The sequence below is a fragment of the Corvus moneduloides genome, chromosome 16, assembly GCF_009650955.1.
Source record: "Corvus moneduloides isolate bCorMon1 chromosome 16, bCorMon1.pri, whole genome shotgun sequence".
Classification (NCBI taxonomy): domain Eukaryota; kingdom Metazoa; phylum Chordata; class Aves; order Passeriformes; family Corvidae; genus Corvus; species Corvus moneduloides.
In genome coordinates this window covers 9,875,104-9,892,066 of record NC_045491.1, presented here as the reverse complement: position 1 = coordinate 9,892,066, position 16,963 = coordinate 9,875,104, and the positions used below count along the sequence as shown (strand labels likewise).

Below are 16,963 nucleotides of genomic sequence, written 5' to 3'. Positions count from 1 at the left end.
GATCCTTCTGCATGGGAAGCTGCCCGAGCACAGGGTGCTCTGGTGCAGAACTGTTGGGCAGAGCGTACCCAGGGTCCCTCCAGCCCCTCAGCAGTGGTGGAAATTGTGGATCCAGTTGCTGATGACCACCAGCAGCAGGACAGAAGAACTGGGGGACAATCTGACAGCTGAGGTGCCACCAGCATGGCTGATTCTGCCCCACACAAGGGAATTCTGTGTTCAAAATTCACTGAATCAAGATTCAGGGAGCACCTCCTTAACACGTTCACACTCTGCCCCAGCCCTTTCTCCCTCAGCTGGTCCTTGTTTGAAGGGAGAAGGATGAACAGTCCCCAAACACACAGCTCTGTACAGAACCACCTCATCCAGGTACAGCCTGAGCTCAGCGAGCACCTAAACCCACCTAAGTGGCAACAAGGCACACGACAGGCAGCAAAGACACTTGCAGAGACAGAGGAAACCAGCTCTTACAAGCTGTCCTAGACTTCTCCTGTCTCCTCACTTGCTGTCTCCCTAAAGGAACATTTCCCTCTCTGAGCACCACAAACCCACAAGCACAGCCCCCTTTTCCACAGGAGAGCTCTTGTAAAGTGATGGCACTTGATCCCATGTTACAGCTGAGTGGGAAACAAGGACCTGACACCCTCCCTTCCTGAATCAATGCTCAGTGTATGCAGTGTCACCCTTGGCAAAGGCCTCCAAAGGATTCAACAGTGAAAAAACGGAACACACACAGCACATTGCTTAAATGATGAGGAATGTTGAGAGCAAGAACCTGGGCATCTCCCCTCACATTCTCACCAATAGACACCACCTCCCTGGGATGGGCAGCAGGTCCCAGGCTGCTCCCCCTGTCCTCATGCCTTCAACCTCAGCTGGGTGCCTGCCCAGGCCAACAGCAGCAAACAAGGAACAGCCCCAAAACCCTCCCCAGCAGTGTCGGGGCAGAGGAAGGGTGGGAGAGGCACGGCTGGTGAGATTCACCCTCCTTACACCAGGAGTGAAGGGAACAGAGTGTTCTCTGCAGGACAGGGACAGCTCACCATTCCAGTCACAGCTGGCTTATGGAACTCATAAAAGTGGGAAGTGTCTCAGGTGCTTGGCTCCAGCTCTGTCCCAGCCAGGGTCTCCTCAGCCGGAGCCACAGCAGACCCAAGCCCAGCTGAGCAGAGGTTTCCTGCTGCAGCAGCAGTGCAGGTGCTGGAGACTTAGCTGGCCTTCCAACTTAGGGACCTCCCTGTATTCCACCCCATTGTCTCTCAGGAGAGCACACTAAGGCTAGACCAGTTGTTTCACAAAAATATATATAACAAATGGTAATAAATTCTACAAGAAAGCACCACTTTCCTTAAATGCCTTACAAACTTCATGGCTTTCAGCAGAATAGTGAAATTGCACCAGGAACAACCTACAGAGCTGGTTTTATTCTCAGGGTTGAGCTCGATCAAGCCTCAACTGCCAACTGAAGGGACCCTTCTTGACTGTATTTATGACAGCCCTGAACAGTGGCCATTGCCTAAAGGCCACCCCCTCTGTGGGGGCTACCCCATCATCTCGTATACAGTAGATTAAATTTTCTGAAAAAGCTGCCACAAAGCATGAACTCTACAGCACCTGGCAGAACATTTCCAGCACTCCTCAGGGTCATCCAGAGAGTTTTTGGTAAATTTGGCTGTCAGACATCTTTCCTTATTTCTAAAGATGGAAAAATAGAACAAGCTTCTCCTAGACAAAGATATTTATTAAAAGTTAGTCTGAAATAAATTCCCCGAGTCCCCAGAGATCTTTTCACTGTCCTCACGGAAATGAAAACCAGTCTGAGGAGGTGAGTCCTTGAGCAGGGGCCAGTGGCAGGGAGGGCTCAGCTGACCCTCCAGGCCCCTCATCCCCACAATGCCAGCAGCAGGGAGGGCACAGCTGGCACTCCAGGCCCCTCCTGGCAGTGATGCTGGAGGCAGAGAGGGCACAGCTAACCCTCCAGGCCCCTCATGGCCGCAATGCCAGCAGCCATCCGGCGGGGCAGGCTCTTGGCAGCCTGGCGAAACTCCTCCGGCTTGGCCTTCAGCAGAGTTACAATGTTCTGCAGCATCCGCGAGGGCTGGAGGCCCAGGGCATCCATCACGTTTATGAGGTAATCTGCAAAATCAAGGAAAAATTTATATTTAACTGGCAATAGACACTGTGAAATGAAAGATACCCTTGTTCTTGATGACAGAGGGAATTCTGTCACCAAGAGCTCCCACCCACAGGCACCAGCAGTGTGGCAGGAATCTACCACACAGGCAGGAACCCTACGTGGTGACAGAGCAGCCCGTGTGTGACGTGAGCCATGCCCAGGACCCCGTGCCCGCGCTCACCAACGTCCGTGGCCAGCTGCTTGGTGGAGTGTGGCGTGAGCTGCGGGATCTGCAGGATGACCTCGCAGTACGTCTGCATCGTGGCTCTGGCGATGGAGCCCAGCCAGTAATCAGCCACGTTGTCCAGTTCAGGCAGCTCATCTCCTGCACAGACAATCCCCGTTAGCTGCCAGCACACTGACCCCACCTTTGCTGGGTTTGTACCACACATAATCCTAACTGGTTAATAATGTTTGAACTGTTGCTTTCACAGGACATTGAGGTAGTCAAAGTCCATCAGCTGGTTTTGGAGTAATCAAAGCAGTCATGTTCTCTCCCTGTACTGTACAGCACTGACATGAGCTCCAGACCCAAAACACTCCCCTGGATTACTCTCCAGGTAAGTCACTTCCAGAGGGCTGATGGGCGACCAGCTGGGATGAGGCACTGCCTGGCACCTCCTACAGGATCCTGTTCCAGGAGCAGTTTGCAAACCATGACAGTGACAAGGATTCACAGGAGTTTTTTTCCAGCCCTAAAGGCATTCTCTGTTCATCACTGTTTTGAAAATTAACAAGCCATTAAAACACATAAATGCTTTAAGGGACATAACAGTAATGCAAAAGCCTGAACTGAAGAGCATGTTTTTGGAAGGTTCCAGGAAGACTGTAAATACTAAGCCCTACGCTTTCTTCACTGTCTGTGGAAATAATAACACCATGAAGAGACCAAGCCCAGCACATCAGGTACGCTGCCAACTTGCAGGGAAAGGCATTAGGTGGCTACTGCTGTTACCTGCAGCAGGATTAGTGACACAGCAGGTAAAACCAGCCCCTTGGAGCATGAACAGGAGCCAAAACCCAACAGAACTCTTCAGAGCCCAAACCACTGTTTTAATGAACACCAAACTCACACAGATCAACCCAAAGCTTCTAGTTTGAATGAAACCAAAAAAAGTTTTACTCATTATTTAGAGGCTCGTTCTGGGTTTTACCAAAGGATTCTTGGGAAAAAAAGGGTGATAAGAAAGGGATCTCCAACAGTTTTGTCACTGTAACACATCCCACCTATGTAATGCAGGATGGGAAAGCTTTCCCCAGACAGTCCAAGCCTTTGGTCTTACCCTACCTTGCTCTGGGGGGTACGGCAGTTTTCCAGCATGTAATGCCAGTTCCAAAGCAGAATCCTCTTGAGTGACAAATGGCTCAAGGTGCAGAGGAAGCGACATAATGTATTGCCCAATCTAGAATAAAAGCACCAAACGCTGAGTCACTGAACAAATGCGAGGCAAGTCCTTTACTAGAGAAAAACTCACCTGCAGTAAATACACCTGAAAACAGAGAGCTGAGCCTGACAGCCACTCACTCACCTACAAATTGGCTCTCATGCATCATTACACTTGGTACAAGAAATAGTTTTTCACAAGGTCAGAGAAGCAGTCACTGAAACACTCATGGTAAGAAAGACCTGTACAGAGAACTGCTACTCCAAGCAAATCTTTGCTCTCTGGAGTGTTCCCAGCAGTTTGTTTTCTAGAGCAGAAAGACAGTTCTGTTTTCTTACATTGCTGATATATTCCAGAGGAGTCAGGCTGAAGTTTGGCAGGTCATCCGTCAGGGTCTCACCAATGCCACCAGAACTCCAGCCCTGTAAGGCACAAAGTGCAGGATGAATCGATGACTTCCCAGAGCATGAAGCCTGTCAGTATTTCAGAAAGGGGCAACCCAACAACAAGAACTGTGATTACCCAAGGGATTCTAGAAAGCAGAACACAGATGGTGAGAAAACTTTCCCATGTTGTCCCTCAGGCCCAAAACACCCATCCTCTTTCCACCCAGCTCCCTGTGGGAAACATGCTCACAAGGGTTAGAAAAGCAACACCTCAGACAAACACCAGAGCCTTCAAACACCTGTGTGCTGCAAAGGCTGTGGGTGAAGGAAGGGAAACTCTTCCACTGTCTGCAGCTTGTGGGAGAAATGTGGCACCAGAGAGAACCATTCTGAACAGGAGAAAGGTAAGCAGCGCTGACACAAGGGATCCCCCAGGTAAACCCTGCCTGTTCAGCTCAGCCCGAGGCCCCCACTGCCCACCTCCATCCTGGGAACCAGCAGCAGCTGCTGTTTGATGCGCAGGAACACCGAGTCAAAGGCCAGGTGATGGGACAGCTGATTCAGGCGGCTCAGGGCCGCTCGCGACGACGACAGCAGGTTGTGGTTACTGGTGCCTTTCTCCTGACACACAGAGACAGAAAAACATTTACATAAGCAAGTCATTAAAGTGGCCACGGAGAGGCTGTGTTAACATGCTTGCAGAGGTTTTATGAGGCCATCCTTGCACAGCAGAGCTTTCCTCTGTGATGGCACAGCCTGTTCCCTTTAGAATGACCTATTCCAAGCAGTTATTCAAGACAGAAACTGCCACTGCTCCCTGAACTGCAGGACAAGGAATCAGCATCACATTCCAGCCACCGCAGGCTCTGGCACATGCCAGATGCTGAGAAACTTGCAGAGAAGATGGCAATGCTGCCTTCTACTCAAAGGGCTCAGCTGATGCCCTGCATGGAATTAAGTGAGTTCTACCTGAAGAGTACCTGTGGAACTGAACAGTTTAGTCAAGGTTTAAAGTCAAACACATGACACTGAAGGCAGAACCTCAAAAGTTGCAGGTAAACCAAGTGCAAAAGAAATCAAAACATTTTGAGGAAATGAAACTCATAACCTTAAATTCATTACTCCATGTGACCAACAATGGCAAACATAACTTAGATCCACGAGAAGATAACTAAAGTCATTCTACCCTGTTCACACATCCATGCATGAATGATCCTGCAGAATTCTGTTTCAGACTGGACGTGGCAGCAGAGCCTAAGTGGCAGAGAAAGCCTCAGAAGGTGGTGTATGGGCTCCAGAATTCGAGATGGCTCCAAAACAAATTTCCCAATGCTTGCTGCAATAAAATCTCCCTCACCTGAGCTGATAAAAGCATGTTCACAAAACAGAGCCAGGATCTGGGAAGAGATGGAACGAGTCCAGACTTCCTGGCTTTGGACATTTCACCTTTCCATGTATCAGTGTCTCTGTAGAACACAGCCCATGGAAAGGCTGCAGCCCAGCATGAAAAGTCATCAGACGGGGGGGGAATCCAGGTCTCATCTACCAAATATGGGCCCAAGAGCACACTGTGATAGAGGCAGGCTCCCCAGGCACCAGGGCTACCTTTAGAGTGTAAAGTGTTTCCATAAGGCTGCCATATTCAGATGGATTCTCCTTCAAGAGATAATTGTATTCCTGCCAGGGATTTTTTATGGAGCTCTTCTTTTCTGCAGAACTGGTGTCCTGAAAGCCAGAAAAACTACAAGGCCTGTAGGAGTCCGAGAGATACTTCCCAGCAGTTGACAAAATCCTAGAAACAAGTAAACAAAAGTCACCAGCAGAATCCTCTGTACTCAGCAGTCCTGTCCTCATGCTGGCCCAAGGACCAGCATCACCCCTGAGTGACTTGAAGGGAGAGCATTCACTGACAGAGACTCCACTTGAGGCCACTCCTCACATCTACTGTGCAACTCACTGGCTGCAGAAGTGCTGAGGGGACAGAGGGGTTTGTGCTCTGCGAAACGAGGGCAGTGGGGCCCCACCCAGCCCACCGAGCACTGCAGGCTGTGCTCTACGCGAGTCACACCGAGCATTTCAAGGAACCACAGGCTGAGCAGTGCACTGCTCACAACAAGCAGTAACGAGATCTATGTGCTGCCTGTGCCTACACTCCTCAGGTTACAGGGAATCCATCAGCTAAGGCACACCTACACTCATTTCAGCACATGATTCATGCCCCATGTCACAAGGGTGAGGATCTTGCCAATTTGATCTGGTGGAAAATTCCTTCCTGACCCCCATCTGGCCAGCCAGGTATCCAAGGAAAAGGATTCTTGGGACTGTCTCAGGGAACATGACTGAGCAGAACAGTCTATGCCCCATCTCTGACGTGTCAAAGGGTGGGATGGGGGAATCAGTGGTGGCTTTCCCTCCATGTCTATGCAACCAAAGCACTTCGGGGTTTGTTTTCTTTCAACTTGGTTCCTACATTGACAGCTCATGAATTAAGGTCAGCAGTGCTCACCTGTTGGCCAGCTGCTGCTCAAAGTCTCCACACTGATGAAGGAGTTCACCACAAATGGAAATTATCCTGGGAAAGAACAAGACAAAAACACACTGTGAGATTTGAGGCAGATAGTGCCAGACCCCCCTCGGAGAACCCATCTCAGATCCACGTCAAGTCATTAAGAAATGCCATAACCAAACTACAGCCCACACATCTGTCAAGAGTCAATTTGGTGATTAACTCTGCATCCATTTGATAACATACTCAATTTTTTTTGCCCAATGGCCTCATCCACATGCTACTTCTTGTCATCATGGGGAAGGCCAGCTCAGTGTCACTGGGAAAATTCTAAGAGCTGCTAATATTACAAGTGATATGGGATGCAGCCTTGCTCCAGGCAGGGTGGGGAGCCCTACAGCCCTCCCTGTGCCAGGAGCAACCTGAAACCCATCACTGACACTGGTGCTCCCAGCAGCACTGCAGCACAGTGAGCTCAGCCCTGTGTTCTGCACTGAGAACTTGTGTAAACTGACCCCAAGTAGTTCCCTTTCAGCTTTGAGACAAAAATCAGCTCTGAGCCAAACAAACAAAAAAAAAAAAAAAACCCCAAACCCTTTACCGGACAGAGTTTTGGAATGCAGTCCAGTCCTCCTGGAACAGGGAATCTGCCAGGACATCATCCAGTTTACATTTCTTCCGTATAGACTGCAGTGTGTTTGTGAAGTCAGATGTATACCTGCAGTGAGGAATGGAGCAGAGAGAAGCACCAGCATAAGAGAACAGGGTGGAGAGCAGCAGAAAGACACGTCCTATGATTTGCTCAGTCCGTCTTCTGCAAGGGCCAAACAAGAACCAGAAATACTGAAACGAGTACAGAAGAGACACTCTGGTTCCACTGCAAACTTATCAGCCATAGACCATTCAAGCCTAGACCAGAAGACAAGGAGCATGAAAGATGCTGTGTGGCTGCCTCAGTTTCCTGCATGTGGATTACCAGGAGCTCTCCCTGCCTGTGAGAAGGAAGGAAAAAGACATTTTAGTTACCACTACATTGACCATCTCCTAGGAAAGGCCAAGAAAAGTTTATAAGGCTCCTGCTAATCCAACATCACTTGGCCCTTACTCCAGGAACATGGTGACAACAATGTCACGAATTTGTTTTCTCAGCTACTCCCCAGACGAGAACATGGATAAAAAGAAGAACATTCTGTTTTCTACACACCCCCATTTTCTTTTTAATAATGCCAATAAGCTGGAGGCACGTACATTGCTCTGTAATTGCCTATAAAGAAGGTGAGATCAGACACTGGTGCTTTCCTCTTCCTCCTTCCCACAGGGCAGCAATACCTGATTCATACCTTGTGAGCAGCTCCTTCAGTATCGTGAAGGAATAAGCAATTAATCAGCATAGGAATAGGAAAGTGATACTTTAAGACAAGAACTAAGAGTGAACCTCACTCCGTGGGGTATCTCAGATATCGCAGATCCTGAATGTGAGGTCACTTGTCCCAGTGACTGTGTATTCATAGAATCAATAAGGTTGGCAAAGACCTCCAAGATCATCAAGTTCAACCTCCAGACTTATTTCCCCACTGAGATCTACTTTCATCAGCCTAATTTGCCTTATTTTGTTTTGGGAAACATTTTCTCCTTCAAAAGTATTTATTAAAAACAAAAATTCAGCTCAACCAAATCGAAAACAGCTGGTAAGTCTTTGATTTAGCCATAAAATCTTCTATTTTTCCTCCAGAAAACAGCCTGTGCTTGAATGAAGCAGCAAGAGGGATATTGATGATTCATGGTACACTCAGAGACACTTTCTGTTCTCAGCCATTTTTCATAAACTACGAGGTCCTTGGCCACAGACTGCACACTCACTACTCGCTTGGTATAAATGCAACAGTACCTAAAGGCACCTTACTTTGAGAACAGGGCCTTCAGGGCCTTCAGCAGCCCACACACCCCCAGGCCATCTGTGAGCTTGACGCAGTTGTCGATGGCTCCAGCCGCCAGGATGAAGAGTTTGTTGACTGAGTGGTTCAGTTCCTGGACACAATCAATCACTTCCCAATGCTCCTAAATAACAACAGTAACAACAAAGCTGAGCCTAACTCTTCTTCCAGGCATTAACACAGTGTTCTCTAGTATTCTCCACTCTTGTGAAACTCCTAAGGCAGAACCATGCTGGTGCTTCCACCCTCCTACCCATGGACTGTAACAACAGCCAGGCTGCCAAACCCTGTGTTCACCAGATCTTCAAGGAAAAACAGTTCTGCCAACAGCAGAGTCTTCCACAAAAAAAAGGAAGTATAACCAAACAGGAGAGGAGGAAAGAGAGCAGTAACTATGACAAAGAGCCCTGTATTTAGCAGAAGCTTCAGTCTCTCCCTGTACAGCTGAGCAAAGACTGGTACATTACCAAGGGCACTGCACTGATCTGGATGAGGAGATTCTCTTCTTCCAGGTCTCCATACTCGAGTTGATAGGGCTTGTATGGACCATACACCGCTTCCACCAGCTCCATCACTTTTACCAGGTTCTGCTCCTCTACAAAGAATCAGATGTTTAGTCTACAAAGAGATGAATATGCTACTGAAAGCCTCATTTCAAGCTACATGCAGTAGTTCTTCCGCTAGAGCATGCTGCCTGCACAGGCTTGGAATGCTGCCCAACAGCTTCAATCTCAACTACACAGACTGGGTTTTCTTATTTTTTTAGAAACAAGATTATTATCTCTACCTGCTTCCTAAAACCAAGATGTTCTACCTCAACAAGTGCCTCAAGAAAATTATCACCCACTAATCGAAAACAGCCTGGGTGATAAAAATCTATCAAACGTTCCAACCTACAGCAGAAGAATTGAAACCATCTGAGAAGTGAAACACATTACTCCCACGGCATCAAACAGGGGCAATCCTCATTTATCACAAAGCCTGGTTCACACTTAAAATAATTGACACTAATTCAATTCACTCAGCACTACTGTGCCAGTGTTTATCAACCAGAGCTGAACACAAAGCACAAACTCAGCCTCTCAGTGCCATGCCTGAGCAGGGAGCTGCCAACCCAAACAAAAACCAGGGCTGAATGATTACTGCTGAAATCAGAACTGGACACCAGCTGTTCTCACAAAGCTTTGCCAAACTCAAGCATGCAGCAAACCAAAATTACTTTGAATCCTGGATATCAGGAAAGACTTTTACAACCTGAGGACAGGAAACCAATGGAGCAGTCTGTCCAAAGCCAGCACTGTCTCTGTGCTTGGACATTTTCGAGACCAGACTGAACAGTATCCCAAGTACCATGGTCTGACCTCACAGCAGATCCTGCTTGGAGCAGGTGACTGGACAAGACCATCTTCCAAGGTCCCTTCCAAACTGAATTATCCTATGAATCACAGCTGAGCCCTCCCCTCACATACACATGCAGGAACTTGTTTGACTCTCCTCAGCTGAGTCACCTGGCTTTTCCATTCTTGAGATATTTCTTTTCTCAAACATCTTACCCCACAGTAAAAGAGATGGAAATAAAGGCTTTGGGTTTTTTTTTAAACACACTCAGATAACAGTTCAACAGAGGTCTTCCTATTCCATCATCTTCTAGAATGTGGCATTATTTTTCCAAGTCCTTTTTAATAATTTCTGTAATGAACCACAAATTAAGCTAGAAGATGACTGACGCATATGCAGCTAGACAGACAACAGACACAGTCACACTCCCTGACATTGCAATCATAATCATAATTTACAGGATCAAGTAGGAATCTGGGTTTAAACAGCTCAAGACAGTGTTATGAGGAACCAAACACAGGAAGCACAGCATCAGGAATGCTCCATTAGCTTTAATTTTGGATTTTCCCATAGCCAGCCTTTAAAGCGGCCCCACCAAATTCATAAGGGTCTATAAATAGCCAACAGCTTAAGTCAGGCATAAACCTATGCAAACACAGCACCTCACTGCTGTGTGGTTTGTTGGAATTACTCAGCAAGTCATGACCAAAATGACAAACATCCCAGGGAGGGGAAGCACACGGCAGATTTGCAATCAAACACTAAGGATGCTGCTGGGAATAAACTACCAACAGTTCAGAAAAAAACACTGGGCCTTGCATTGTCACTTGATTAAAGCCTAAGCCAGTAGCAACAGAAAACTACAAAATCAAATACAAGCATCCAATGGAGGCAGCCTTCAAGCAGGTTTTCTCTTGTTTAGTGAGGTGTGACAATTCCAGGAAACTCAACTTTTCTGCTTTGTGATCTCTCACAATGGGTCTCGCTGCCTCCCTGGAGACATTTCCTCATCTGGGAGGCAGAAGAAATAGTAAAGCTCATAAAAGGAGAAGTGCTAAATGTTATTTACCCTGCAGAGCCACTGTGCTCAGGACAAGGCTGCTTCAGGAAACTCAGTGTTGTGTCAATAGCCCCAGTGTAAGATACACACACAAACACAAAGGTGCAAGTGCCGGGTAACTGCACATTACTCAGAAGAGATAATCCCTCCCTCCACCTAAGACTAAACAAAATCCCACACTGGGACTTTACAAAGGGGACAGCATAGAATGACAGAATTCAGTGCCAGAGCCTTACTCAGGTTTGGCAGCATGGCTACCTCCAGCCCCTTGGCAAAGTGGACAGTGGCATCATGGAGTTCCAGCAGCTGGTTCAGCTTGGTGTCCTGGCCTGTCCTCTCCATGGCAGTGCTGAGACACACAGGGATGGAAGGCACCAGAGCTCCCAGAGTTTGAATCAACAGCACAGTCACAATTTCATGGGGGTTCTTGAAAACCTGTGGCAGCAGAACAGCTACTGGCAAAAGCACATTACCTGAGAGGAACACACAGCAACAGAGAGCAGCAGGCAGCTTCCAAATGTGAACCACCTCACCAGGGGTAAAAAACTCAGGAGCAGTCTGCTAAGGCTGCTGGAGCCACGCTGACCTAGCACACAGGACAGCCTGATTGCAAGTTTAGGGCAGTACATGTTTACCATTGTGCTTTGAGTACAGCCACCAAGAAACTCGAAGATAGGCACAGGTCAAAAACTGAATTCAGAAGAACACAGGCACTACAGTAATTCAAAAAACACCTGGCAGAAGAGGGCATTTGAAACAGAGCACTCAGTTTACACAGGTGTGTTGGAAAACAACATGAATCAGTAAAACATGAAGAAATAGGACTGTATCACAAGCCAAATTACTGGTCAAACAGGCAGAAGTCAGTAGTGGAAAGGCTAAAAAGCCTGTAATCCGCTGAGAATCAGCCCCTCCACTAGCATAAAACTTGTTACAGCCTTTATTGTGACTTTTTCATCAGCTACTCTGCTCATTTGCTTTGAAACCTGTGTTTACCATCAAAAAGGTCCAAGAGTTTTTCAGAAAGCAGAAGCAACACAGGAGATTGAGTGATATGAGCTGTGCCACACGTGCCATTTATTACAATCCCCAGTTCAAAGAATATCTGCTAAAATGTAACCTGACATCTGACCTGAAAGTCACATCGAATCATTAGGCAGAAAAAATACATTTCAAGGAAACACTGGGCTCCTCTGCAGCACAGGCCTTGCACTGACACTGGCTTTGTGACATGAAGATAAGAATCTCTTACCCTTCATGGATGAAAAACTCCTACAGGCTCAACAATATGAACTTATTTCTTCATTTCACCAAAGGACAAAAACTTTTTTTGATCCTACATTATTCTTGGCAGGAAAAACAAGCACACAGACTCCAAGGGGTGACAGCAGAAGCCCTCAGATATCTTACACAGAGCAACACACATCAGTCCTATGTGACCCTGAGGGCTTTCTCCAGGCCAAGTGATAAAGCAATTCAGGCATTTCAAATGTCTTGCAACAGAACACATTTACAACACCAACAAATTAGTTTTAACTTAAGATACAGATGAAAGTGATAGAGCAGCTTTAATGTCAATAACACAGCAACCTTGCTGCTGGTGGAACACCAGAGCTCAAATCCTGTCTGCAAGGGCTGGACAAGGAACAGTAACTGGGTTGCAAGTCCCATCCTGCACCAATCAAGCACAGAGTGTAACTCAGGGTGAGCAGCTATGAGCTCTTCAGAGCTTTGTGAGAATTCATAGGATGCCCAACCCTGTCCTCTCCCACCCCTGCAGCAGCATGAACCTGTCACTGCACCTGTGCTGCCCACTGGAGCTGGGCATGCCAGGTCCCCAGGAGGGTGTCGTACAGCTCGGTCAGCTGGCGATCCAAGCTCAAGTCACTCTGGCAAAGCTCCTGCCACACGGCCACCAGCTGCACCTGATGGGGAATAGAACCATCTGAGAGGAAAACTGACAGGCAACAGGTCTTGCTTTTGTTATTCCAAACCCAGTACTCCCCACGCACAGCACTTCTGCCAAAACATGAGGCTCACCCTTGCTCCTCTCTCCACATTTCAGCATAACTTATAATTCAGCACCACAGAAGGAAAAGACTTTCAGCATGAAGCTTGAAGCTTCTTAGTAATTCAAAGATTTAATTAACATTGGTATTTTACTCATAAAATGAGATTGCAACTGATACCCCCACATAATAGTTGAAATACTTGGCAAGCCCCAGCCTTGAACTTAATCCTCAAAAGTCACAGTCATGTGAGAAATTTGAAGCTCAGGTTATGGCTACAGAACTGTCTGGAATTCCAACTTTTAATCTTACCTGAAAAGAGTTTACAGAAGTCAGCAGCTGGCAAGTTGCAGTAATAAAGTTACTGCTGACATAGGCACATCCACAGAAAGCAAAGCAAAACCATGAGGCACAGAGTAATCAAGCAGAACACACATATCCTGTGTCTGCTGCAGGAGGGGACACAAGGACCCGAATGGAGAACTACTCCTGCAACAAGGGGAGTAACCAAAGCTGGTCAGAGCCAGCAAGAGAAGTCGAAGAAGGAAACACAGAGAGAAACAGGTGCCATCCCCCACCACAGCACAGCTGAGATCCGTGGGGCAGCAGCTCCCTCTGCAGTCAGAGCCCAGCAAGAATTACGACTTTTATTCCTCAATGTTAAAATGTTACCAAAACACTTACCTTGTGACACTTATAATAATAAGCAAGAAGCTGGGGCATCCGATCAATTTCGGTGAAGACTTTAACAAACATTTTTGCCTGATCTAAACAAAACAAAATAACAGGCATCAGGATCAGCCTCAAAGCGGAGGGCGAGACATCAGTCTGAGCAAGAAACCCTCTTCTAGGGGAGCAGGCACTATGGTCTACACAGAAAGAGACAACTTCATCTATTGTTTGCTTATCTTCTGAAACAGGAGCAGAACTGCCTAAAACCCACTCTCAAACAAGATCAGGCAGCAGACATAAGGAATTAATTTAACTTCTTAACCAGGACATAGTATTAATACACCTAGTATTAAAGCCAGATAAAGCTAGAGCATTTCCTAGAAGGAAATAATTAGTTTCTAGAAACAAGCCAGCACTTACAAACCTAAAGCATACATGACAAAGGCCTCAGCTTTGCTTTCACCTGTCCTCAAAATGATCCCTGTGCCTCAGACTGACTCATGGCACAGCTGCTCCTGCACAGAGCTTTGAAACACAGGTCCCTCAGAAGTCTGGTTTGTAGCCCATAGCCCCAGATCCCTCCAGGACCTCGAGGTGCACAAAGAGGAGTGTCAACAACCAGAACAACTACTTTTCAGAAGTGCTGACAGCAACACAGGGAAGGAAGAGCACAAAGAACTGTCCAAAAAGACAAATTTGCTAAGGAGAATTTATAAAGTTGCTTTTACAAAGTAGTAGGAACTCAGAACACTTCCAAACAAATTTCCTTCCTGATGACACCAACACCATGATAACAAAAAACAGGGCCCTTCTGCTTATTTGAGCAGCACTTCCATCTCACACATCCACGTGGCCTATAAAACCAGCCTGTAATCTGTTTTCCTGCAGTGGCCACAGGTACCCCAAACCACACAAAAATCAAAGCAGCGCTGGTCTGCAGGCAGCTGCAGAGCCCAAAACACTCCAGGGCAGCTGCTCCACCAGGAGAAGCTCGGGACCCAGTGCCAGGAGCCTTCAGGACACCAACTCTGCGCCCAAACACTGCTTTAAAGACAATAAATTCTGTGCTGATAGTAAATGACACCAAGAGCTACTCACCTACAGATTGGGAGTTAAAAGCAGCAACGATCTGAGGACTGGCCATGGCCTCCAGCCGGTTCTTCAGTGCCTCCAGGTGCACACACTTCTCCGAGTAATCCGGCGTGTCCACCAGCATAGCCAGGCTGCTCTGCATGCTCGTCAGCTTGGCAGAAATCAGGGACACATCCTGCCAGCAGGGAAAGGCAGCCTGTTACCAAGGGCAACCTCAGACAGCATCAGCACCACGGAAGAGTTTCACAGTCAATTCAAAATCCGATTTTTAAACACAGTTCCCTGAAAAGCTGGAGGCACACAGACCAAATAATTCAGTATTTACCTGTGTTTTAAGAGTCTCTTCAATATCTGCACTTAGTGTGCTCCATTTGTCTGCTTCCTGAAGTGACTCGGCAGCCAACTGCATTCTGGACTTCACTCGGTCAATCTCTACCAGGACCTGAAGAAGAAAACACAACATTATGTTCCCCACTGACACAAAAAATGACTGTCACAGATACTTGGGAGTTATTTTCTCCTTGAATTTTAAAAACAAAAAGGTGTGAAAAGATTATGTTATTACCAGAAGACAGAATAGTTTGAATGAGCTAGAGAGGTAAAATCATCTTTCAAAGTCAAACAACAGAAGGTAAGTTTAGGCTAGTCTGAATTCTGGTCTTGTAGTTTTAGTATCCACTTTTCCTGAAAATGCTCTGCACCCCAGGCAGAAACCAGTGTCCCCAGTCAGGTACCAGCTCTGAAGCGACACCTGAGCAGCTGATCCCCAGGACATGCAGATGCACAGGTCTATATCACACTCACCTTTCCACTATACTGTTATGTTAAAAGAAGTGGTTTTGTCCATCTTAAGTTCACAAGATTATTTCATATGAACAGCTCTGGAACATTCAGAATTTCACAAGTTGCAGATCAACACTAAGACAAGAACTGACCTGCATGGACTGAGCTGTGTCTTCTTCAAACTTCTTTATATCTTCTTTAACTAGGATCATCTGCTCCTTCAGGAATGTTGCCTCCTGTTTCAAGACTTCCACTTCCCGGAGGACTCTGGGCATGTTCTGGAGAGCCTGATGGCTTGTTTCTGCAGAAACACAGAGCAGTGAGGAGGGGTGAGAGCCCTTGCAGGAACAGGTGGTCTTTCAATAATCTTATCTAATATTTAGTAATTGAAAAAACCCAACACTAGACAACAAAGCAAAACATCGAACAACAAACCTTCAGCTGTATCTTTAAACTTTAAGTATGTACTTTATAATGGAATCACATAGGTTTAGAAAAGCCCTCTTAGAACATCAAGTCCAACTGTTCCAAACAGTCCAGTCCTGTTCCCCCAGTACTGCCAAGGCTACCACTAACTCGTGCCCCCAAGCACTGCATCCACACGGCTTTTTAATCCTTCCAGGGACTCCAACGCTGTCCTGGGCAGCCTGGTCCAGGGCTGGGCAACCCTTTCGGAGAAGAAATTTCCCTGTTATCCCATCTAACCCAGCGTTGGCAGGAACTGCTGTTTCTCAGCATTTAACGCAGATGTGTTGGTGAAGAACTACAAGACCCGAGATCGCTGCGAGGATCCCTCTGTCTCTGGCAAGGCTGGCCAGGCCGGGATCGCCAACGCGCCCTCGGGTGGCCTGCACAGGTCTGCCTGTCGCGCCTTAGGAGGATCCAGGTATGGGGACACACGGATGCCAGGAGCACACGGCAGAGCTGAACTGGGCCGCAAACCCCGCCCCGATCGGCCCGACACATTCCCGCGGGGCAGAGCCCCCGCCCGGCCCGCACCTTCCACGGCGTTGTTGACCTCCTGGATGAAGAGCTGCAGCTTCATCACCAGCGTGGCGGCGTGGGCGTCCACCTTGCCCGGGGCCTCCTGCTGCACGGCGCGGAACGCCGCGTTCACCCAGCCCTTCACCTCGAACTCGTCCGACAGGAACCGGGAGAAATCCATAGCCACGGCCGGGCCGCGGGGGCACAGCGGGGGCACAGCCCGAGCAGCTGCGGCCCGGCCCCGCCGCGCACCCGGAAACGCTCGGCGGTGCCGGGGCGGTGCCGGGGCGGTCTCGGGGCGGTCCCGGGGCGGTGACCGGCCGAGAGCCGTGACCGGCCGAGAGCCGTGTCCCACCGGGTCTGTGCCCAGGCCGGTGGGGCCTCGCAGCTCCCGACGGTGCCCAGGCCTGCAGCGGGGCCGGGCCGAGCCGCGGTTCCCGGCCGTGTGCCCGCCCCGCCCGGCCCCAGCGCGGCACTGCTGTCTCCCACCGCTGCCGGTGCCCATCGCCCCCGCCCCTCAGCTCCCGCTGCACCTCGGCACAGACCCCGGGAAAACGGGGCCGGGGGTGTTCCTTGTCCCTGTGTCCCTGGAACAGGCCCTGCCGTGGCTCCAGAGAGGCTGGCACGGGCGCTGAATG

General features: G+C 48.3%; 1 protein-coding gene across 2 annotated transcripts; it reads right to left on the bottom strand.

Annotated features, from left to right (window-relative positions):
• Window positions 1–1,720: 1,720 nt before the first annotated feature.
• On the bottom strand, window positions 1,721–16,604 carry COG7 (component of oligomeric golgi complex 7). Of its 2 annotated transcripts, XM_032126473.1 has the most exons (18): window positions 16,341–16,604; window positions 15,494–15,642; window positions 14,884–15,000; window positions 14,565–14,733; window positions 13,479–13,561; window positions 12,588–12,710; window positions 11,022–11,220; window positions 8,855–8,982; window positions 8,357–8,511; window positions 7,055–7,171; window positions 6,454–6,519; window positions 5,553–5,739; window positions 4,428–4,568; window positions 3,900–3,983; window positions 3,465–3,579; window positions 2,358–2,501; window positions 1,973–2,136; window positions 1,721–1,920 (listed from the first exon to the last, which is right to left on the bottom strand). In XM_032126473.1, the coding sequence occupies exons 1-18, from the start codon at window positions 16,504–16,506 to the stop codon at window positions 1,798–1,800; spliced, it is 2,430 nt and encodes an 809-aa protein (XP_031982364.1). In that variant the 5' UTR covers window positions 16,507–16,604; the 3' UTR covers window positions 1,721–1,797. The 2 variants fall into 2 exon arrangements, with proteins under 2 accessions (XP_031982364.1, XP_031982365.1); XM_032126474.1 differs by having other exon boundaries at window positions 1,724–2,136; window positions 16,341–16,603.
• Between the last annotated feature and the right edge of the window lie 359 nt (window positions 16,605–16,963).